Raw genomic sequence first — 24,115 nt, 5'->3', positions numbered from 1 at the left:
TTTTTGCAGAGGGAGGCCTACGGGGATGTATGTCCTGCTGAATAATCCTTCCCTCTTCTTCACGTACTGCTTGTGCAGACTTCAAAGACTGCTTGAGGTCAGCAAATCATTTCCTCTAATTATCACACAGGGAGTCTGAGATGTTAATGGCTCCATATCCCTGTTGTATGTCACTTTTTTTATCTATACAAAGGGCAGCTTTTAAAATCAGAGAGGGAAGAAGCACTGCCGCTCAAGTGTTAAACCTTGTGAAGGTTACTGCTGCAAACCCAGTGGTTCTTAAGATCTTCTTTTAAAGGCTGACAAATGTAAACACATGCATTTTGCTGAATTGCTCACAGCCAGATTAGGCTGTTGGTATCCCTTTAGCTGTGAACTCCTGAGGACTGTATGGTGCTTTATAGAACAAAGAAGTGGTCCAATGAAAACGAAAAAGCTCTAGGTTCAGAGGGCCAATAATCTCTTCGGCAACCTGAGAGCGAATGTGTGGGAGGGGGTACTGTTATGGGCAATGCATCAACTGATGGACCGCACATAAGGGCACAAAAATGCATACGCTTCAGTGACAAATATGTGGCATGTCTCAAATGCCAGACTTGCATAGGAATTATCCTGGTATTAAGACAGCTGAAATGTTTCCATATTAAATTACAATTAATCCTGTCTTTTGGATGTACCGAAGAGTTGTGTGTTGCTCCTCTTGTGGAGCAATATTTTAAACGAGAGAGACTTGAAAGAATACATTGACTATTTCCAAGGATGAGCTATTGGCTGTATTTTTATCACAATGCTGAAAATACCTGGTATTTTTAAAAATGTTGGTTGGTGTACCCATGATGTTGCATGCCAGTTGAGCCTTTAAAAATCTGTATTCGCCAGAACTTAACTGAAGTTCACTTTACAAAGCTCAACAAAATTGACTGTTGGTGCCTTGTGTGGTTTTTGTAAGGTTATTTTTCCCTTCCCCTTCGTTTCATTTAATTACATCTCAATGCAGATACCAATCCATCTGTGGGGCAAGAGGGACTAAGGTGTTTCAGTTAATAAAAGGTTAATTCAGTTGCTGGCTTTAGAAAATTCAGATTAATTAGGAAATCTAAAACACAAACTAGAAGGAAGAGTCATAGTAAAACCTACAGCAAAACTGTTCAGACATGTTTGTCCTTAGAGTTGTATTACATGATTTGATACGGTGTTAATTAGAAACTGATACCACTTCTTCAGTCGCTTACTGCAGGAGGTTGATCAAGAGGAAGGTTCTGAACATGCTAGAGTCTGGTTCTGCCCTGGTGTAAGTGCTAACAAAATTAGCAGCTGATCATCTGTGCTGTGGTGTAGCCTATGTTCTTTGGTTTCATTTTTCCAAGTACTGTGCATCAGTTAATATTGGTAGTTCTGAATGTATTTTCTTCGTGTAAGGACAAATGGCTTCAGTTGCCTTTAGCTTAATTGATTGTATTGACTGGTTCCTGACAACGCAATATATACTCAATTTTCACTACTTTCTCATTAAGTAGCTTTAATAGCAGTGGCAACGCTAATGCTTCATAGCTGGTGGGGGTCTCAAAAAAGATGATTTTGTAGTATACTCTGTGTGTAATACAGCAGAGTTGGAGACAACAATATTGTACAAAGCAAGAACAGTAGAGGTGGTTTCTTATCAAGATGAGACTAACTGGCACGTGTTGGAAAACAACCAAAGGTGTCTACCTTGTAAAGGACATTGCACTTTCTCTTGCGTGCACCTTCGCACACTCAGTGTGAGTTGCCACACACCTGTGTCTGTGGGCTTTGGAAAAGCCTACAAAATCTCCACTGAAGGTTACTGCATAGCTGCAAGAAATGCTCAAACCCTGAGAAGAGTTTTAAGTGTTAGTAAAAACAGATCTGTATCTGTCTTTGTGGAAGCTTGTTACTTGCTGTCTCCATTGTGTTATGTCCCCACTACATGTACTCATTAAGAAAGAACACGAGAGATTTTTCCAGTGATGTTTATGAAGTTCTGGTGGGGATGGACCCCAATACCCAAGGTAAGAGCCACCCTTACTTGTTCATACAGAGGAGACAACTTACTCTTTCCCTGTGAAGCTTTTTGTTCATGCACATAACTGTGCTTCTTAGGAGGACCAAGAGATCTTGTGCTTTATCTTTACCTTTTTTTATTAGTTGTGATCTTCTGGGTGGTAAGCCATCAGCTACTGACTGCAGCTCCCGGAGGTGATAAGCAGAAATGTATGTCAGTTGAGATTTGTGCAAAATTTTAAATTGTTTTCAATTGTTGTGGGGTTTTTATCTCTTCTATCATGCTTTGCCCGAATATCTCTTTCTTCTAAGGCTGTAAATCACATGTAAAATATAATAGAATCTGAGTAGCATCCTGTAGGCAACTGCTGCATGAAGAAAAGAATGTGCTGATTTGATCTTAGTTAGAGGGTCAATCAAGAGTAAACTGGGCTAAGACATCTTTTAATAACGTTTGTTACTATCTTGGAACTAAAACTACATTAACATTTCCATTCTATTCTGTTACATGTAATTTCTGGAAATAGTCATACTTGGGCTTGCAGCTCACCTTTAATTTCCCAGGCTGATAGTTATTCTAGCTTTTCAAGATGAACAAGAAGTTCTGCTGTTGTGAAAAGAGGATGTGTTTCTTAACCACTTCATTAAACGTGCACTGTTGAAAGAAGAGGAAGCTGAAAGTCAAAATTTGGCTTGGAAGTAGACTTAGAAAATGCTTTGAGTGTTCAAATAATTACTGCTTTTTATTTGGCAGAGTTTGAAGCTCTAGGGGAAATTTAGTATGTGGTGAAATTCATCCAGTCTCTTGCATTGCTCAAAGTGAAGGTACCATTGGGTTGTACTGTAACTTGTTTAATTACACTGCAAGGTCCAGTTCTCTGAATTACTCCAGTATAATTGGCATGTGTTTCCATATGTCAGAGGAATGTCAGCCTAGTGGTGTTTTGGTCTGAAAGAGATGACTTTCCGTTCTTCTTTAGCTTCATTTACTAGCTAACCTTTAATTCTCTGGGTTTCACAACCGTTTACCTACTAGTCTTCCTCCCAGAATAAATGTTGCTACTCCTGCTTTTGAGATGCAAAAATGCAGAGCCAGAAAAGGTGCATACCAGAGTAGTGAAGATCTACCATAATTTACTTAAAAGGCCGAGGACATAGGTGGCATTTTAATGCAGTACAGCTACTTTCCCTGTAAAACTTGTGATGGAAAAAGTCTATGCAAAAAGCTTTTAAAGAAGATTCAAAATGCCTTTTTTTTTTTTAATTGTATATCATCAATGTCCTCTCTGAGAGACTTATGCTATGTTTTTAACAAATGGTCTCCTTCACTTCTGTGAGTCTAATGAATCCTGGAGCTGCACAGTGGGAGTCTGACAGACTGGAAGTTGCATTAAACAGCTTTGGGTTTTTATTGAAAACATTGTCCTTGGTTCAAAGGGAAGGTAATTATTCTGCCCTGGAATGATAGCAGCCCCTCCTTTATTGACAGCACACCATCTGGTTGTGATAAATTACATGGCCCTGGCAAGGCTGCAGCTTTTTGGTAGCAATGGATGACTTAGAGGCTTCATATCCAGATTGGTAGAAAATAAGACATATATATTGTTTATGGAAATGACATGCTTCCCTGTTACTGGTCACAAAGCTTTTGCTTCTTTTTATGTCCATTAGATGTACAATTTCAAAGGAGAATTTCAGAAAGCAAGATAGTGCATGGGATTTTTCAGGAGCTAATTCTTGCTGCAAGTTCAATTCCACTAATCTGTTGAGGGAGAGCTTGAAAAAGTGATGATAGAAATCTTGAGTATTTTGTGTGTAATTGGCACCATTTATTGTACTTTACCACCCAAGGACTGTTACTGTTATTGTCACCTAGCAGTGAGAACAGTGCAGATTATTAAAGAGTTTTTCTCAAGGAGTGGTTGTTCTTAAACTTGTTGGTTGCTGTAGCTTCAGGGAGGTGGGTTCATTTTCTGAAAACTTGCCAAGTAGTCAGTTTGCATCTATAAAAGTTCAGAGTGGTGTTAGGTAGTTTGCTAGCTAATTGGTCCCCCTGGCAACTACTTCTTTTTCTTGCTGTCCCAGCCAAAGTATTACTACTTCTTCTAACCTGCCTAATTATATGATACATTCAGGCTCAGTTCTGTGCTCTGACAAAAAAAAAAATCTGAGCCAATGATGATTGTTAAACAGAAATGTCCGCAAGAGTCTTGGAGGGGAGAGACAGCTTTTGTTGTCATAATATCTAAATTTAAACTCCACTCTAAGACAAGTTTAAATGCTTGCAAGTAGAACATACTGAATATGACTTACTGTAGTGTCTGATTTGTTGAGAATGTTGGCTGGTCTCTGCTTCCAGATTTTCTTTTATTTCAGAACATGATTCTAAATTCTCTTGCCACACATTACTGCTTTTGCTTTAGAAATTTTCTCAATTTGTTGTTTTTATTTGCTTTAAAAAAATAATCACAGCAACACCATGATGAAGCTTATTCTTGCCAAGTTCTTTTGATACCTTTTGTGAGGCTAATTGCTGCAGAGGGAAGTGTCATCAACTAACTCTGCAAAGCATTTTAGTCTTTCTTGCTTGGGCAGAGGTAGCAGTAATATCACTCATTACTAGTTCTTACTTTCCTACCACTTCTATTTTTAGAGCTGGAGTCCTTGCAGTTATATTTGCACAGTGTGGCATGAATAACATTTATCTTAGATTTAGGTGTAAAGAGAAAACGCTTTGAACCTGGCTTTGCTATGCTTGTTATTTCTGTGGCTAGGCAGTTCGGACATTCATGTGGGGATTGGCCACAGGTTAAAATAACTCTGAAGCCATGTTGAGTTGTTACTAAAATTCAGTCAGGCATTTTCTGTATAATGACCAAAGTGCCCTGGCAAGTTTGACTCACTCTTTGGCTGCCAGGGTACATAGGAAGTGGATGTGTATTATTGTGGGGTTTGGCAGCTTGGGCCTTCACCTTTTCCGAGCAAAATATCTCAGCAGCTTCAAGCCATTTAGGCTAGATGCCCCGTATCTTTTATGTGCAGCATGTTCATGAGCAAAAGTGGCGAAGTGCTCATTATTAGTAGTATCTCAAACTGATAGATGTGAAATTTCATCCTCTATTGTGGGAGGCAGCTAAAAGTACAAGGTAGAACTGAATTAATGTGGGTAATTTTAGCTGTTTTCTGCATCTGGTAAATGATAACTTTTTGATAATTTTAGGATGTATCAAAGAGGGAAGGAGTTTCTGAAAACTGAAGCTGTGAGGGTGGTCAGACATTGGAACAGGCTGCCCATAGAGGTTGTGGAGTCTCCATCTGTGGAGACAGTCAAAACCCACTGGACACAGTTCTGGGCAACCTGCTCTAGCTGACTCTGCTTGAGCAGACGGATTGGACTGGCTGATTTCGAGACATCTCTTCCAACCTAAAGGAGTTTGTGAAATGTGAAAGTGGTACCTCCCACAGCAGTAACACCCTGTTTTCAGCATTTGGGACATTTTGTATTTTTACACAGAGAATAATAAACTGTAGAGCTTCTTTTACATTCCACAAATGCCTTTTTCAGTGCTGTTGGACCACAGGGAAAAAAGGTGCAGAGTGGATGTTTCCAGAGTCATTGTCTGTGCAAGATGCATCCTAGAATGACCTCATTGCACTGACAGTTCTTAGCGATATCAGTTCCTGCTGCTTCGTAGCTGATTTATATCTGTTTGCTTGTGTGCCTTTCCAACCTGTGGTCAGGGAAGCTGGTTTGTCCTCTGATGAGATTCCTTCTGATGGTCTTTGACAAGCCAATACAATGTGGCAGTAGCCATTCTACTAGATCTGGGCTGGCAAGGATAATTCTGGCGCCTCATCTCTTGGGCAGACCGTAGGTATATTACGTACTCCCAGATCTGATTGTTGGAGATTAAGAACTCAGGAGTTGGTCATCAAAGCACTGGGAACCTCTGTCTGGAGTTGAATGATGCTCATGTCTAGAAGACCTCTGTTACACTTACAAAGGATGGGCTAATTGGTAAGCAGGCAAGATTCAAGGGGACATTCTTATCTTGCTAAGCCTGTTTTGTGCCAGGTACAAGCTGTTACATGTCCCTAGCTCAGCAGTTCTGGAGTAGCTGTTTGGTTACTGTCTTTCAAATCTACCTATTGGCTAGAAAGGTTTCTTGCATCTGCCTTGGCCACCCATGTCTTTGAGATGCCATTCTTTACATTCAGTCACCCTGTAGCCCTGAAGTACCAAAGCTGTCCAATAAAGGTGTTTCCCCTAGTAAAAAAAGCTTGTTCTCTAAGGCAAGTTCCAACTTTCATTCCTACTGCACTTACATGCCTCATAAGGGCAACAGTTAGTTTTTCCTCCTGTCTATGAGGATTAGTTTTCTGGTGATCTTCTTACAGAGGAATAACTGATAGCTTTTAGTAGTAGTTTTTCTTCCTGATGATGTTTGACTTTCACCCAAGTCAGGATATTATCTTCTTGTATTCTTGGTTTAAGCTTTACAAAGTACACTTCAGGGCTGAAACTTTACTTCCCACTATGGAGAGCAATCAAGTCTTGCCCAAGTCTTCAGTTTTTCAGTGGCTGCAGTCCCTCTATGCACTATTGGGATTGGCTCTAGCAGTGGAAGCATACTCTGCTAAAATATTCTAACATAGCCTGAGCTAACTTAATGTCTTTCAGACATCTGCAGATCAGTCATCTCATGTTTCAGCCACAGCTTCATCAAAATCTCTGTGACTGGTAGTGTCTGGTAGTGATACTACATTTGATAAAGCAGCCCTTCATTCACGTATGTTTTAAAGACTTGGACCCACTGTTGACTAATTGTAATGACAGGGAGCGCTTGGAGTCTTCTATCCTGTGGATTTGTAGATGTACCCTCCTTAAAAAATGTAAATACTTGATGTGTTATTCTCATGCATAGTAGCCTCCCTCTGAGTCCTTAGTAGATTACCAATTCTGTAGTTAAGAGACTGTAAAGGGCACATGTAAGGCTGACCATTAGCCTTGTTTCAGTCACACTGGGGAAGATGCAGGTTGCTATACAATTGCCAACTACAAAGGCAGAAGGTATAAAAGTGGATTACTGGTGATGTATGTGCACCCAGAAGATTAAACGTACATGCAGACAAAATAATTAAAGAATCGAGTTATTAAGAAGTCGGTTTCCTTCTTGTAACCTTAACAGGTTTCACCATGCAAAACCTTTTCAGCCAGTCTTGCTCTGGACTGAACTCTGGTATATTGGATACTTCCCACTGCCACCTCCACGGATAGGAGCTGTAGGGTAGTTTGGATATGCTTTTAACCATTGAGATACCTAGTTCAACTATATACAGAATTAAGTAAGTGGTGGTGGTAGACAGCCCTTAAGTTCTGAATTGCCTGGCTGGTTTGTATGTGAAGCCTGATCTGCCAAGTGGTAGCTCAGTAAAAATTTGTAACTGGAGGTATGTCAGTGTGTTACCTTTCTACTGCCAGAGCTCTACTGTTAGCCATTGCTGCTTTGTGTTAGCTGTTAGTTTGGACAAAAATGGCACTGAGTCTAGGCAAAATGATAACGTGTAATCTCACTTTAATGACTAAGGATTAACAATTTCTAAGTTTCAGCATTTATAAACATCTCTAATGGAATTTACTCATTTTATGTATTTGCAACTCTTACTAAATATTTGGTTTACGCTGCTTTTAGGAGCCAACATTGGCCAGATTTGAGGCAGGATTGTCCGTTAACCCATCTCTTTTTCTGTGGCTGTGGTGTCAGTAGTGTTGTACTGGTTTTGTCTCTATCTCGCTAAAGCTTGACTTTTCAGGATCTTATAAAAGGGGTTTTGCTGTAGAAAAGCTGTCTCCTGTAGTTCGATAAACATTGGCTCAGTTTAAATCAATTGGTTTTAATACTGCTTGTCTTACTAACTCCTTAAAATGTTTATTCATGCTGGTCTCCTTTACACATGTATCTTATTTCAAAGTCTCTCTGCTCACATAATGAAGCCTGCTGTTTGAGGCAAAAGATGACTAATCAAATAATTATAATACTATCATGGCTGTGCATGGGTGAGCGGCCATTTTAGCTGAGTTTATTACCATGTCGTTTTGTAACATCTTTGTGTCACCATATCGCAGAAAACCTTTGGTATGAGCTAAGACTGTTGTGCTCACTGCTGTACAGAGATCATGACTGCTCTAGAATTTACAGTTTAAATGATACATGGATCAGGGCAGTATGAAGAAATCAGACTTATCCTGTTAATACAAATACTATTTTATTGGCTACAATAGTAGGTTGGGCAATACTACCACTGTGATGTTTGGAGTGCATGTGCAGCCTGATCAGTCAAGTTCCTTTGTGGTCACCAATGTAAAGTTTCTATTAATAGAATAATAAACTGTGGAACGTGTGTTATTTTGAACAATTAGTAAGATCTTCTGGGAAGGTGCCTCCATTGCAGCCTTTCAATACTTAAAGGGGTCTTATAAGAAAGATGGGGCAAACTTTTTGGTAGGGCCTGTTGCAATAGGACAAGGGGTAATGGTTTTAAAGAGGGTAGATTTAGACTAGATATAAGGAAGACATTTTTTACGATGAGGGTGGTGAAACACTGGAACAGGTTGCCCAGAGAGGTGGTAGATGCCCCATCCCTGGAAACATTCAAGGTCAGGTTGGACGGGGCTCTGAGCAACCTGATCTAGTTGAAGATGTGCCTGCTCACTGCAGGGGGGTTGGACTAGATGACCTTTAAAGGTCCCTTCCAACCCAAACTATTCTACGATTCTATTATTACACATGCTCGACCAAAGCTCTTTTAAAACATCAGTATATTTTAAATGGTACAAATAATATCTTTCCAGTCACATCAAGAGACATGATCTCTTCCAGTCACATCAAGAGACATGATCTCTTCCAGTCACATCAAGAGACATGATCTCTTCCAGTCACATCAAGAGACATGATCTCTTTATGATGAAGTTCATGGTGCGAGCAGGCTGCCTTGGAGTTCTGAGTGCAGCTGGTAGTTGCAAACAAAATCAGAAAGTGCAAATATAAAAATATTCCTCTGGGCTTTGGAATATGCCAAAGGCTTCAATCTCACCAGTATATATAAACTCCATGAGTACACAGTACATGCACCCAGCTGTTTTTTGGCATGCCTTTAGACTCCACTGGAACTGTTTAGCTTGATAGCAAATGCAATGACAGATACTTAGTATTAGCATAAATTTTGTTTCTTGGAGACCTTTCAATGCCAAGAATATCAGCCATAATTTTTCTTTTCTCCTTTTTCCATTTCTGAATCTCCTTGGCTTTACCATTGCCAATTTTTTAAATCAAACTTAACTGTTTTCCTCTCTCCTTTAAAGCGCTGACCATTTTACCACCACCTCTGCAGTGGCTCCATCCTCAGTACCTGTGTAATCCAGGCAAATCCCCTGCATACAGTCTTGTTAAGAAGACATAGGCGTGGGGTTAACTCAGAATAGTCATGAGCCAAGCCCTTCACCGCTTCTCCTAAAATAAATCATTGCTAATGCTGCTGCCATATGGCCAACAAACATGAGCTCTCAGTGGTCCTGTGATTTCCTTGTTCATGCGTTCGAGCGCGCTGGCTCTGAAACCGGGCTTCTCCTCCCATGTCAGTTGTAGTTTATCTCCCGAGCGGTGAACTCGGGAAGCACGCAAGCGTGTCAGAAGAAGAAATAACTTGACTCAGCTGTCCATTTAGCGGTTCCTTAGCGTCTCCTGGATGAATGAAGCGTGGCTCTACCGTGATGCAGTACAGGCTTGTGAGGGGGGAGCGCAGGCTGGCAGCAGGTCGCTGCTGCAGAGGCAAAGCGGCTGCCCCCGGGGCCCGCAGCGGGCGGCTGCCGGCTCCCTCTGTGCAGCAGTGGCCCCTAGTGGAAGATGCTCCGTCCTTCTGGTGACCCCAGCCTCCAGCCGTAAAGCCTAGTGCCTCTTCCCATTTTCAAGCTTGTTTGAAACCTGGATCCCCCCAGCAGTGCTGCGGAGAAACCCAGTGAGTCGCTTCTCTCTTCTGACTGTTTGCTAAATACTGGAGTTTGAGCTCTTGAACAGTAATATAATAGCACTGAGTAAAGGAATTAGTCTAATTACTTTTTGAAGTTTCTCATTGTTTTGGCAGAGTCTCTTGGCATTCGCCTGTGTGAGCTGGTGCTTTATAATGTAAAACTGGGGGAATATAGTATTCTGACCCAATACATTTTAATATGTCTCTGTGCAGTCTCAGGTTACATTGTATAATTGTATATAATACTTTTCTGAAGACCTGTAATGAAAATCTGCAGATGGCATCTGAAGGGAAGGATGTAAAATTCTTACTGCAAATATTGGCAGTGGTGCAGTGCTCGCACATGCAATCTTAGAGGAAGCAGATTGGTACATGTGGAGCTACCATGTCCCTGGGACTTAAACAAGGAGATAGGAAAAGTATTCTGAAAGACAAGAAATCTGTACGTAATGTATAATAAATTTTCCTTATTAGCTTTTACAGTATGATCTCTTAGAATAAACCAGTGAAAACTTTGCTTTAAACCTCCCTCTCATTTTTGAGCTGTTGTAAATAACTTTTTTTTTTTTGAGGCTGAAAGAATAGGTTGCTGTAGGAGGTAACATTTCCATTATTGCGTAGGTGATTGCTGCCTTTGGCAGGATTGTGCATGTGAATCGTTATTGATGCCCCTTTCTGCCTTGGCATGTGAGTTCATGTTGTGAGTCTTCTTTCTGACAGATGATGTTACAACCCTCTTAAATTCAGCTCTGGCAGATACTACCATCCCAGGTCCTTAAGCATCTATTACAGCATTTTTAACAACATCGTGCTCTCCCTGTCTCTCTTAGTGCAACTTTTCCTTAAAAGGTAAAAGTGTTGGCAGTTAATCAATGTTGAACTGGAATTTTGTTCAGTGTTCCAGTGTGTTTTAGTTTGAAATCTCACTCTTATCTAGTTTTCAGTTTCCTTGCTATAGCCCTTAAATAGGTACTACTTTGTTTTGAATCTGACCCTTGCTTCCAGTCAGATATTCTTAAGTTGTGCTTGTCCTTTCTGCTACTTGGCAAATCTAAAAACATTTTGCCATTTTTTTTTCATTGTGCAAATGTTGTTAGAAGTCATGCTTGACTTGTGCTTTTCAGGAGAAGCCTTAAAGAGGAAATTTTCTATATCTTATATGAAAAACGCGTTCATGGCAGTAAAAGAGCAGTACTGCTTTTATGCCTTCTCAAAAAAGGAATTGGCTGTTGTGTTTTTTTTAATGATGAGGTATTTACAAGTATAGTGTCCAGAAAACAACTTGACTTATTATGTTAACATTGCAAAAGATCTTCATAAGCCCTCAGGAGGCAACTTAGCTTCTGGAAGCTTAGTGGAGAATCTGTTAAATCAGCAGAAGAATATTGAATTCCTGGTTGAGATGTGAAAAATGCTTGTTTCCAAAACAGAGTATGCTGAATTATGTCTTCCACTGAAACAGCCAACCAAAAGACAGAAATGTAGGAATAATAAACAGAATGGAAGTATAAGCCTTTGCAAAAACAAGAGGGTTTTAATGTGGAAAAATTTAAAAGCTTGCATATATTATAGCATCACTCTGACTTGAAGAAACAAACTTCTAGAGAATATGTAACCAAGTTTTCATCACCAGTTTACTTTGATTTAAACACTTCCAAATGTCTGAAAATACAAGCTTTCTGAAGTAGAACTTATCACTTATTTTCTTCTGTTTGGCTCATTGACAGCAAGGTATATGAAAAAGCTCTATCTATGCTAATGAAATAACGCTTTATCTTCACTGACATTGATGCTGGTGCTCTCAGAAAAGCAACCATGAAATGTTGCAGCCCGGTCCATATCGTTTCCATGTAGGTTGTATTTAGCCACCTTATCTTCTGTTTGGGGAGCAGAACAGGATGGCATCACGTTGTTCTCTGTGTCTTCATAATAGATTGTGATTTCTTTCTCTTCCCCCTCCCCCTTCTGTTTTCAGTGATGATTGGCTTTTAATTACGTACATGTCTGGTAAAAATCTTAGTAGGCTTGCGTGGTCAAGGATTTCCATAAACTTGGGTTGTAGGTTGGCCATGTCATTTGGGAACGATGGTGGATGCTACTGAACATACCCTTTCCACAAGCTCTTTTTATTCCACACAAGAATATGGAGGCTCAGTTGTTACTTAAGTAACTAGCAACAGTCAGTAAACATTACTGCTCAGGTTATAAAATGCCTTTCAGCATTGTTTTCATGAAAAAGTAGGTTGAGATCTGCTGCTTTGATGTCCTTTCACACATACACTGGCATGTATACACGCACACAGAGCTACCATAATCTGCACAAGCACTTAGTTGACCAAGTACCTTCTTTTAGTTTGCTTGATTTTTATTTTTTCGTCTAAGAAAGGCCAAAAACTTAACTTGTTTAGTCTTGGGAAAGTATTTGTACAAGGGAGGGAAAAGGTTTATTATATTCTCTAGATTGTGGCTATTAGGAGAGGAGAGGACAAGAAACCTGCCCAGGTAAGCAGTCCTACAAAACTGATAGCTCTCCTAGCAAAGTATTCCTGCTGAGGTCACGCTAACATCAGTAAAGCTGTGGTATTTTGTGAGGGTAAACTTATTGCTGGATAAATCCCTTCCTTGACTGAAATAAGCTATACCAAGAGAAATGATTCTGCTATTAATTAAGGATGGCACATCTGTCAGTACATGATATAATGCTTCTCGCCTCCAACACCTCTGCACTGGCGAGAGTTTGTAAGATGGGACAAGCTTGAAAAACAATGCGAAACAAATTACATTAGAGACTGAAAGTAACTCTTGTGCAAAGAATTAATGGAGTGTTCTCATATCTCAAAGATGTCTTATGGATCTGATATTAAGATTAACCTCCCCTAATCTTCTTTACTTCTTGCAGGGATTTAAAAGATGTCTTTAATATGCTCCAGCCAATCTTCCTAAAACCTGCTTCTTGTTAGATACATCCTGAGTCCTATCAGAGGCAGTGTGCTACTATCAGAATACATCTTCACAAGTTCTTACTGAATTGTTACAAATCTCTGTTAGTAAATGTTTTAATATCGTTGATCACATAATGAAAACTGGAACTGAGGGCGTTCCATTTTGTTACAGCATGAGCTGTTATTGAGAGACTGAGTAATTGGGGCAATAAATGTAAATGACAAGTGGAATGATTCTGCATGTACTGAATAGCAATCCATTCATATCAAGAGTTTTCTTTTATTCTAAATTTTTCAGTTAATCATTAAAACCAAAGATGTTAGCCTTTAACTGGTGTGTTAAGATAAAGGCATGAAATTGCTCAGTGTAGCCTCGTCCACGTTGGCAACAGAAAAAACAGGTTAAATTAAGACTGCAAGATTAAAACTCTAATGTGTCAAACAGCTACAAGATTAGTTAATGAAAGAATATATAGTAACTTCATCATAGCTATCTAATGTGAACTGGTATTTTGTTGATCAACAAGAGCTGTATTGCAGCTTGTGCATACAGTTAACAATTTCTCTGCTCAGGAGCCATTTTTAAATGTGTGTCCTACTATGTTGCTTTGAAGTCTTTATAAGAATTAATTAAAAATGTAAACATCCAGCTTCCTTTGTGTTGCGTGGAGTATCTTTGTTTTAGATCCAGGTGACAGTGATCCCTAGTGTGACAAGCAGATAAAATCCTGCTTGTGGGGGTTTTTTTGCCCATCTGAAGTTGGTTTGCCCCTCCTGGAGTTCAGTATCAGTCAGTCTGTTCGTGTACAGTGCAATGTGCCTTTATTTCTCAAGAAGCCTTGCTGATGAAGTGTTGCATTGTTTAGAAGGACAGATTTGTGATTGCTCTCCAATTACTGCCTAGAGATCACAAGAGGGGGGAAAAACAAATACATCCTGGTTGAACTAAATTTTCTTTTGAGTCCAATACCATCTATGATAGCTTATTCATCAGCCTTAATAGATGACGGGAATGTTACAAATACTAGATCTTTGTGGCAGAGTAACTTCCACAAATTCTAGGGCTTCTTTGTTCTTTGTAGAGATGATTTTTTTAACACGGAATAGAGAAGTTACACAGATCTCAGCTGTAAGAAGTGTCTGGTTTTTCTATTTTTTTTTTTTTTTCTTCCAAAGACTAAGTTCATCCTGGCTTTGCAAAAATTTTTAATTGCTGAGCAATTGCTGTGTATTTATTAAACTGCCTTTTGCAAATAAGGGTTGTCTGAGAATCCTTGCAGTATTTGGACTCTTAGTTTAAGTATGAACTTCTATGATGTAAAGAGCAGGGAGGCTAAATACAGGTGAGTTCATCTGTTTGTGTGGCCCATTGATAAACCCATTGCAAGAGGAGTTTAGATTTGGTGTGGTGGAATGTGCAGCCCCCTTTTTATCCTGCAGATAACTATATGGTAAGTATCTGCTTCAAGAAGAAATTTGCTTAAATATCTCCTAGATAATGTTTTCACTATAACTTCTGTCTTTCTGAGCAATATGACCTCTAAAGCAGAGGCCTTTACAAGTGATGAAGTATCATTCTTTTAGCCTGTGGGAATCTGTCCAGGCAGGGATATTAATTTACTTTCCACTAGGGTTGTGGGGAATATGTATCTCATGTGCCTTTAGATTCATAATGGAGTGCATTCTCTAGGGTGTTGGATTTTTATTTTTTTTTCTTTCAGGGAGATGCTAGCTACATTTTCTAAAGAATATTGCTTGCCTTATATATTTGTAAGACTTGATATGCCATATGGTAAAATGTCAGAAAAGAGAAATACTCTCCCTCAGTACAAATCTAGAAACACCATCTTTTGAAGGTTGTTTAGAAGTGGGCAAAAGTTTGCTGTTCATATTGGAAAGCATGTGCTAAGTATTGGAAGAATGGTAAAAATACTGCAGTCAATCAGCCATTACTTACTGTATTGGTTCAGCTGGTGGTACTGAACGCTTCTGCTGCAGAAACTCTAAAGCCTCACTTGTCTGTTCTGTTAAGTTTAGAGTTAAGTTGCTTAGGGTTTATAAATGTGAAAGCATATATCTGGCATTCTTGGCATGTAGAGTAGATAACAACCCTGATGTTATGGGCAATGCCTTAGAGCAAAGGTTTGAGAGGAGCTCTGAGTGACTTCCTCAGCAAAGCTGCTGCTGATCTGGGAGTTCACACTTGGTTATGAGCACCTGGGGTAGGAGGGCTGCAACTCTGTACCATGTATGCTGCACTTAAGGTGTACAGTAAAACAAATGTTGGTATGAAACTGAGCAATGCCAATTTAAAGTGACTGCCTGTTATCTTGGACTGGTATAAGGTTATGTCAAGTAAAAGCACGTTCCTCTTCTCAAACTGTCAGCTATAAATATTCAGCCCATCTTAGCTATCCAAACAGAGGCAATTGTTGCATTTCTTTTCTCTGTTCTGTTTTCTTTCTCTGCTGAGTCCACGCAGCTACAGCTCTGAGTTGAGGGTGGTAAAGGGAGAGTGTTTCTCCTCTTTAGGTGGCACGCGACCTTTACTTCTGAAACAATGGCAGCATGTTCTTTAGGGGATATGTGTGGTCTTTAGACTATGATGCCCAGGCTGCTACAAGCAAAGAAGTGTTTTACTAAATTGCAAGAGCAATCTGGTTATGACTGCAGTAAACTTGCAAAAGGGTATAAAAGCAAAGGAGAAGTTATTAGTTAATCCTCTAATTCCAGTGTAGGTCTGTCAGTAGCTAGTTTAAGCCATTTACAGGACCCATAAGGGACTTCAGATCAGTTGCTCTGATAAGGGGTTCTAGTTTTCTAGCCTTTTGAAGAACTCAGTTCCAGTAATCCTCCCTTTCTTCCCCCTTTCTTTCCCTCCCTGAAGGTCATCACATTCCAGTTTCCTAGATGAAAGGAGGTTACCAGAATCGTTGCACAACTCCTATGCAAGAACAATTGGCAGGGTGGTGTCTGAGCCGGCCTTTTTTGCGTGGTCTTAAAAATGAAGCTGCATACTGCCAAGAAAGCCAGCTGCTGGAGGATTGCTGCAGTCCTGGCAGTCTTTCTGGGCCTACAGTTGAGCAGATGTGGACAGAGATCTGAGCTTCAGTAGATGTTTGGGCTGGGAAGGGATTCTGAGGTCTTGTCTGAATGCTCAAGCACTGTTTGGGCACAAGTGGGATTAGCAGTGGTACCTAGTCACTGCTGTCTCCAGACGCTTTTGGTTTGTCTTTGTGGCCCCAGAAAACATGGTAAAACTGCAGTAGCAGTTAACAGCCTGCTACACTAGCGCGTACCAGTGGGGCTGAACCAGCAAACATTAACGGAGCCGAACACTGAGTGTATGCTTGTTGCATAATATTGCAAACCCTATTCAGTTAGCACGTAGCATCACTCTTCAAGTGCAGGATTTTATTGTGGAATAGGAGACTAAATATGTGAGGCAAGTAGTTGCACAGGATGCAGGGAGAAAGGAAAGCGGAGGACAAGGAACCTGCGCCCAGTTCTTGTTTGATTCCTGGTGCTTTGCTTCACCACGACTACAGTTCTCTTCAGAAGATGGTAATGACACATGGTGGGTAGTGAGAAGACACCACTGAATATGTTTTAAAGTTCTTGGTAATATTGTTGTAGCCATGGTGACAAGTTTTTAAAGAGGTAATAATTTTATTAAATTGACTGATGGTTCTGGGGCGAAGTAAAAGCCGACAGGCTTTTGAGACCCACAAACTTGAAGAAGGCAAGTGCCTTCCAAATCTGTCAGTTGCTGTAGTAGGTGATTACATCTCTGTAGAGAAGTGAAAGACTTGCGCATGAAACTTGTTTTCATCTCAAAGCACTCTTCAATCTATAAGAACAAATCTAGAATCATAAACTCTTTTTATGGGAAAGAGCTTAAGGAAGACTGTGAAGCGGTTGCCAACTACAAATTAAGGTTGCTTTTTAATCTTTATCCTGGAAGGCTCCCAACAACTTGGAAAAGGGTGCGAATGTGTAGAGGGGAAAACTATGAAGGTGCTGAAGTTCCTTCTGCTTGAAGCGCTGTAAAATCCATGCTTTATGGGAGCATGGAGAGTATGTATGGGAGTATTTATGGGAGTATGTATGGGAGACGCTGCATTCCTGGTCATGGGAGAGGGGCTGATCACAGCAGTTGTACTCAGCTGTAGTACATTACCTTACTACTCTTGTAGTGGTGAAATCTCCCGTGTATTTTGATGGGATTGTACATCACTGACTTGAAATATTGTCAGAAGTTGTGCATTTCTGTATAGGAGACATGCGCATGCAGCTTTCTCAAAAGGTACCATAGTAGCTTTTTTCTGCATGTAGATTCCTCTGGACAGTTGTGTTTTTATTGATTGTCTCAGTGTTAGAAATGCAAGTAGTGGCTTTTGGCCCACTATCTGTAGTATCTTGCAGTAGCCTGTTTCTTTTTATTTTGTTAGGTTTTTTATTCTTTTCAATGTCACTTTGCAGTCTATGGTATTTAAAATAACCAAATAATTGGTCTGAAAACATAAGAGCTGGGCCTCCACTAGAGGATCTGATCTGGTGTGAGCCAACTAAAAAATAAGTTTCATAAGCACAAGATGCCTTTGTGTTTTACTGAAATCTTACTGGTTTTGGGGGAAGAGGAATTAAGCTTCTGCAGAAACTATGGGGGAGAAAAGATTAAGAAATAATGCTGTTAATGGAGGAGAAGAGATGTCTTAAATGGCAGTGAATGCTGTTAAAAATACCAGCTCCTGCCCACTAACGACAGGCCAAGTTTTTTGCAGGCTTAACAGGTTTCATCCTTTTTTCTCATGCTTTGCCTTTGATGGGATTTTGCCTTTGATTGCATGGTTGTGGGTGGAATGTCTGATACTCTTGGCTACAAAAACTATGTAGGTTCTTAAAATTAAATTTGTTCTGGCCTGGAGCAGAGTTATGTGGGTGTTGGATGTTTCTTTGAGACCTGGTGTTCCTTTTGGTTAATCACCTTATGTACAACTTTAAAGGAAGATGATTAATATCTAGCAGCCGACTTCACTATGTGGCATAGATCCGCATTGCTGTAGATTTAATGCTTCAGTATATGAATCACCTGTATGGCGAAGGCAATGTTTAGATAATCAATTATCCAGAAATATACTCTGTGGACCAGAGACAAGTAATTATAAATGTTACTTATTATAGTCTCATCAATGGCATAGTGCTTAATCTCTTAAGCACGTTAGAGTATTAGTTGATCAGAAATGCATTATCATCTGTTTAGCTGAGATGATGTGGATCTTTTTCTGGGCAATACAGAAATGTAGTACACTGTGCTAGGCTAGAATTTAATTAACTGATAAATAGGTTGTCCTATGCATATCTGAATAGCTGGAATATTTAAATTCTGCTAGCTGTCTAATGTCCTGTGTACTAATTTTGACAAATGTAAAAAAAAAAAAAAAAAAAAAACCATACAGAATTGGCTGAATACATGATAAATTGGCTGCTGCCGCTTATGCGAAGTGAGCTGGATTATCAGAAGTAATCAGTTTAATTTAAACCCAGCTCATTTTAACTGAAAAAGGTTAGGGAGCAGCCACATGATCAGTTCGGCAAGCAGATCTAAGGAGGAAAGTAGTAATTTCCATTAATACAGACAAGCAGGATAAAACATGGCAAACAGCCCCAGCTGATTCAATAGGTTTCCATTAATTATTCAAAGTGTAAGCCAACTCCTCTTCAAGATGCACTTACCAGTGAATTTTGAGCAAATTTTGAATCTTGTTTAAAAACAGGTAACTGCCTTGCTTTGCCAGGTACCTCTTGATTAAAAACCTGGTATGGGAAAAACTAGGGAGTGCTTGGACTTGATGGTTGTGCCTGTCTTAGTCCATGCAGCTACAGCCTTGTCAGAAAATGAGTCATTAATCTTGATTACATGATGAATTCTAGTTTGCATTTAATTTTAACACTCCATAGGCACAAGCGGTACATTCATAGTTTGTACTTTTTAGAGGTCTTGTGTTGCAGTTACGCATGTGACTTATGACTATTGTGTTCACGGTCTTATCTTAATTTCTTTTCTAGGGAAAGCGCGTGTGCAGCAGCTAGCAGAGAACACGAGATATTTCAGGAGACGACTGAAAGAGATGGGCTTTATCATCTATGGAAATGAAGATTCCCCTGTTGTGCCTCTGATGCTGTACATGCCAGCAAAAATTGGGTAGGTTTAACAGGATAACTTCTCGTCCATCTTCTTTAAAGCTAGGATGGTTCAAAAATATTAACATTTTTCTAAATATAAGAAAAGACTGGTTTGATTTTTGCTTTTATGAACATTACTGAGTCTTACAAAACATGGAAACTTCCTATAAGTGATCTTGAGAAAATCGAGCCTTGTAGCTTGGGGCAGCAAGAAAGCACTTCAGGGAAGCAATTTTATTACTACATGCCATGTTTTAGAAGTTGGGTTTTTTTTGTTTTGGGGTTGTTTTTTTTTCTTTTTCATTTTATTTATATGTAGAGTCTATATATGTGCTAAAGAGAAGCTGAAATTGAATGGAAATTAACACTAAAAGTCACTGGAGGAATATTTCAACCAGCTCCTGGATCAGAAGCAGCCAACATTTCTACAGATGAACTCTGAAAATTAAAAAAAGAAAAAGCAGGGGGGCGGAACATGATGGGACACAACAACCTGTATTTGATGAATCCCAAGTTCTTTAAGAGGTCTGGATTTAGTAGCTCAGATATTGTTATTGTAAATACTAATGGAATTGTAACACATAGCTTTATAAATGCTTATGGACTTGTGGGCTGCTGTGTGGATAGTTAAGGCTAAAATTCTGCAAGCACGATATAATGTATATATTAAAAATTTTTGCAACATAAACAAAAGCCTGATTTCAAGGACAGCTTGGCTTTGATAGCTGCTTTTCAGTGTCCGTGTATAATGCAGTGCTCAACTAACACTTTCAAATTTGGAAAGCATAGCTTCATTTTAAGCTGTACTGAACATCTCTAGTGCTCTTCTAGCTCAAGTTAGGTCTCAGTCTGGCTAAGCACTGTGGTTCTGTGAGGGAACAAACATCTAGCACTCTGCATGAAGCTAGATACAGTCTTCCTCCACCCTTCTCAGTATAACCAAATTTAAAAGGCCTGTAACCTTTATGGATGCTGAGGAGTCTGCAGTGTGCACCATCCAGCACACAGAGACGTACTGTTTCTACCGCCCAGCTGCTCTGCCAGTCAATACAATCTTTTCCCTGGAAATGTTCATGGAAGTGTTCATTAGCTGAGCAGCTGGGCCAGTAACTTAAAAACGAGCAAGAGCACAGAGCTCTGATGAGAGTTGGCCCTTAGGATCTACATCGGGTCTACTTCATCCTTTCCTTGTCTCTTGTAGTCTGTTCTTAAAATAGTTTGAGAGTACTAAATGGATACAAAATGAAGTGTATCAGGATGCACCTATTTATAAGGAAAATAGTTGTAGCAGAAGTAAAAGGCAGAAAATTTTAAAACCTAGTAAAAGGATGTTATTTTTATACATCCTTATAAGCCTCTTAAGTTCATTGCTACTTCTCGAGACAAGGTCAGTTCAAAAAGTATTAACCATTTCCCGTGGCCTGTAGGAAAAACCCATAATTGCACTGCCATTATAGAAAGGATCTAGATCTTTGTGCCTCTCATCGAGTAAGTCACAGCCACTAATTTCTTTAATCCCCATAAGAATTTGTTTTGTTGAAGATACTGTGTGACAGTTGTATGAGGTTTTTGCACCTTCCTTAAAAATACTTGGTATCAGATTAGATGATCTCTATTTGCTGTGGCAGTTCGATGGTTCCCGTGATAGGCACTTAAAAAGTGGTACATTCTGTTACACCATAATGTACTTTAGTTAAATTGGTGAAAGCAAACCATCTTGAAACTGCAGAAGCATCTGCTTTGGGGGATCGCAGCATGGGGGATTTCTTGTATAGTCAAACTCCTGAGCCAAAATCCCTGTTTCCTATCGGAAGCACTTCCGAGCTTAGGTTACAAATCCATTTAGAAACAGCCTGCTAAAAGACTGCCACATACAATCTTTCAGCTTTGTTAGAACTTAATACGGTGAAACCTTTTGAAGAGGACCACCTTGGGATTGAATTAAAAAAAGGCTTTTGTGAACGGGCGTTCTGCCTCTAAAAGAAAGCACTGGAAGCTCCAAATTGTGGTCTTACAGGCTTGCTTCAACAGAGGCCTGTATGGGTTAACATACTGACACCTTCACTCTGCTGCTGCTTTGCCTCCACTAGTATCATTCTGACGATCTTTCTTGTTCTCTCTGGCAGTGCGTTTGGGCGTGAGATGCTGAAGCGGAACATTGGTGTTGTGGTTGTGGGCTTCCCTGCCACCCCCATCATCGAGTCCAGAGCCAGATTCTGTTTGTCTGCAGCTCATACCAAAGAGATGCTCGATACAGTAAGTGTATCATCTTGTCTTCCTTTTGCTGATGCCTTCTATGAACAGATACAATAATTGTCTGGTTTTTGTAGACTGATTCAATGTTTGGTACACAAACTAGTTGAACCTAATGTTCAAAGCCTTGTGTAGTAGAGCTGGCAATGACTCCATCTCTCTTTCCTTGCTTCAACAATGCAGAATGGCTGCCTTCAGTAAATCTCAGAGATTTTCTTTTCCTATCTCAAATGATGCAAGAGAGACAGTCTCATTCCTTTGAGACAATGCTTTTTCCCTTCTTAAGAGGCTCTACCTTCCACTGAATCTTTTAGAAGGAAAAAATTCTGCTTCTTCTGACCCTAGATGCAGAAGGTAAGAAAAAAAAGCCTGAGAACTTCCAAAACATCTATATTCTTCTCAAAAGCAAGTGCAAGCCTCAGCACATGATTACCCAGTGAGAATTTTTATTCCAAAGATGACTATTCCAGCTCTTGTTTACAGCTTCAGAGCACTCTATCTTAAATGATGCTGTCCTCAATGAGTCTGTGCCACATGCAATGCCTTACTGACTCCTGCCCACACTAAGCATGTTCCAGCAGGAATGGAGGTCCCCTCTAAGGAGGCCTGCATCACAGTTAGGAGATGCTGCCTTAAAAATTAAGGACGGAAGTTACTCTCTGACTAATATAGTTGAAAGGGGATTATATGAATAAGCCTGACTATCCTTATAATGTTTTGATGTGGTAACTACATTCATTTTTGAGTCTTCTGAATAATCTTCTTTGGACATGTACATGGGCTGTCTTAGGCTCTGTCAAAGTTCTCCATTGTATTTTTTTCCCTACTTTGCTGTTCTGTGACTCAGAACCTAAACTAGGTTGAGTCACAACCTTGGACTTCAGGAGAGTAGACTCTGTCCTGTTCAGAGACCTGCTTGAGGGAATCCCATAGGATATGGTCCCAAAGAGAGGAGGTGTCCAGGACAGCTGGTTGATTTCCCCTTCTGCACCCACACACACACACATCCCCCCCACCCCACCCCCACCCAAGAATGGTCCATCCTGACTTACAGGAGAGCAAATGTAGTGGGAAGCCTGCATAGATGAACAAACCAACAAAAACATAAAATGGAAGCTTATAAGAGGTGCAAACAGGGACAGGTGACCCAGGACAAATAGAGACACAGTCCTGAGCATGCAGGGATGGGGTCAGGAAAGCCAAAGCCCACCTGGAGCTGAGTCTGTCAAAGGACATGAAATGAAGCAGGCAGGGCTTTTATGGGAATATTAGTAGCAAAAGGAAGAGTAGAGAAAATGTGGGTCTGCTGCTGAATGCAATAGGGATCAGGTGACAAATGGCATGCAAGAGGCCAGGGTACTCAGTGCCTTTGTTGCATCGGTCTTTACTGATGAGACTTGCCTTCAGGAATCCTGGGCCCATGAGGTCAGTGGAATAATATGGAGCAATGAAGACTTACCCTTGGGGTAAACGAGGATCAAATAGGGGAACATTTAAACAAACTGAATATACACAAGTCCATGGGACCTGATGGGATGCACCCACAAGTGTTGAGGGAGCTGTCTGTCACTGCAAGGCCACTCTTGATTATCATCTTTGGAAGGTCATGGTGACTGGGGGAGGTTCCTGAGCATTGGAAGAAAGCAAATGTCACCACTGACTTCAAGAAGGGCAAGAAGTGTGATCTGAGGAACTGCAGGTTGAGAAGCCTCACCTTGATCCTTGGGAAGATGATGGAGAAAAAAATCCCTGAAACTATTTTCAAATATTTTGTGGACAAGAAGGTGATTGGGAGTAGTCATCATGGAGTTATGAAAGGGAAATCATGCCCAGTGTCCAGATATCATTAGGTGGTAACACTTCAGTACACAAACAGCAAATGGGACACACAAACGATATTTACTAATGTCTTCTCAAAAAAAAAAAAAGATTCATACTGCACTGTCACAGAACTTTCAAATCAATAGCTGAAAATGGCTGCTCTTTTATTTCAGTTTTGTTAGGAAAAATAGTAAGGCAGTTGGTGTGTGCAGTTTGGTAATGTATATTTAGTGTTGTTCTGTATCAGTTAAACAACCTGCCATGTATCTATGGTGCTGTACTTGCTGCTTCTGAGTTGTTTCTGCCTTGTAAGACCTGAGATATTCTGCCCTGACACTCCAACAGCAGACTGCTTAAGGAGTTCCTTCCCAGCTACTTGTCCTGTTACTCCTCCTGTAATTATTCCAATTCAGTTGTTTCTGTTGCAAATAAAAATTCTGAAACAGTATGTTTGGAGAAGGCCCTCTCCTTCCCTTCCTTTCCCCCTGTATAAAATGAATAGTATCACAGCCTTGGCTCAAAGCATGCTAATAGAACTGAGTGCGTTGACACAAATGAGGGAGCAGTAACTTCTGGCCAGGTGGACATGGGGGGATGAATGGGAAGGAGGTGGGAGGAAGGAAAAGAAAGAAAACAGAAGTCTCTGAAATCATATTGTTGCAAAGTGAGCTACAACTGAGACCGTGCAAACTTGATGTGCTGGCACTACCTAAGCAATCATGCAATCTTGCTGTTGGTTAGATTCTTGGTCTTCTCTCAGTGACTAGCTGGAGTCTTTACCATAATAAGCTGCTTTTGCAGGGTCTATGTAAGTACTATACTTGCTCTCTTCCAAAACCAATCTGTAACTTTTATTACTCTGC

General features: G+C 40.1%; 2 protein-coding genes across 4 annotated transcripts in view; both read left to right on the top strand.

Annotated features, from left to right (window-relative positions):
• ISM2 (isthmin 2) overlaps positions 1-24,115 on the top strand; it is a 411,356-nt gene that overhangs the window by 354,431 nt on the left and 32,810 nt on the right. The gene's annotated exons all lie outside the window — the stretch shown is intronic.
• The window catches only part of SPTLC2 (serine palmitoyltransferase long chain base subunit 2), an 88,726-nt gene that overhangs the window by 55,830 nt on the left and 8,781 nt on the right, over positions 1-24,115 (top strand). For both annotated transcript variants that reach the window (XR_012775948.1, XM_075503356.1), the window contains exons 10-11: positions 19,062-19,197; positions 21,305-21,434. Coding sequence is in view for 1 of the 2 variants with exons in the window: in XM_075503356.1 (XP_075359471.1) it covers positions 19,062-19,197; positions 21,305-21,434 (266 nt within the window). In the remaining variant the exon portion in view is untranslated. The remainder of the gene's footprint in view (positions 1-19,061; positions 19,198-21,304; positions 21,435-24,115) is intronic.

The sequence above is a fragment of the Mycteria americana genome, chromosome 5 (genome assembly GCF_035582795.1).
Source record: "Mycteria americana isolate JAX WOST 10 ecotype Jacksonville Zoo and Gardens chromosome 5, USCA_MyAme_1.0, whole genome shotgun sequence".
Lineage (NCBI taxonomy): Eukaryota > Metazoa > Chordata > Aves > Ciconiiformes > Ciconiidae > Mycteria > Mycteria americana.
This window is presented reverse-complemented; position numbering and strand designations above follow the sequence as displayed.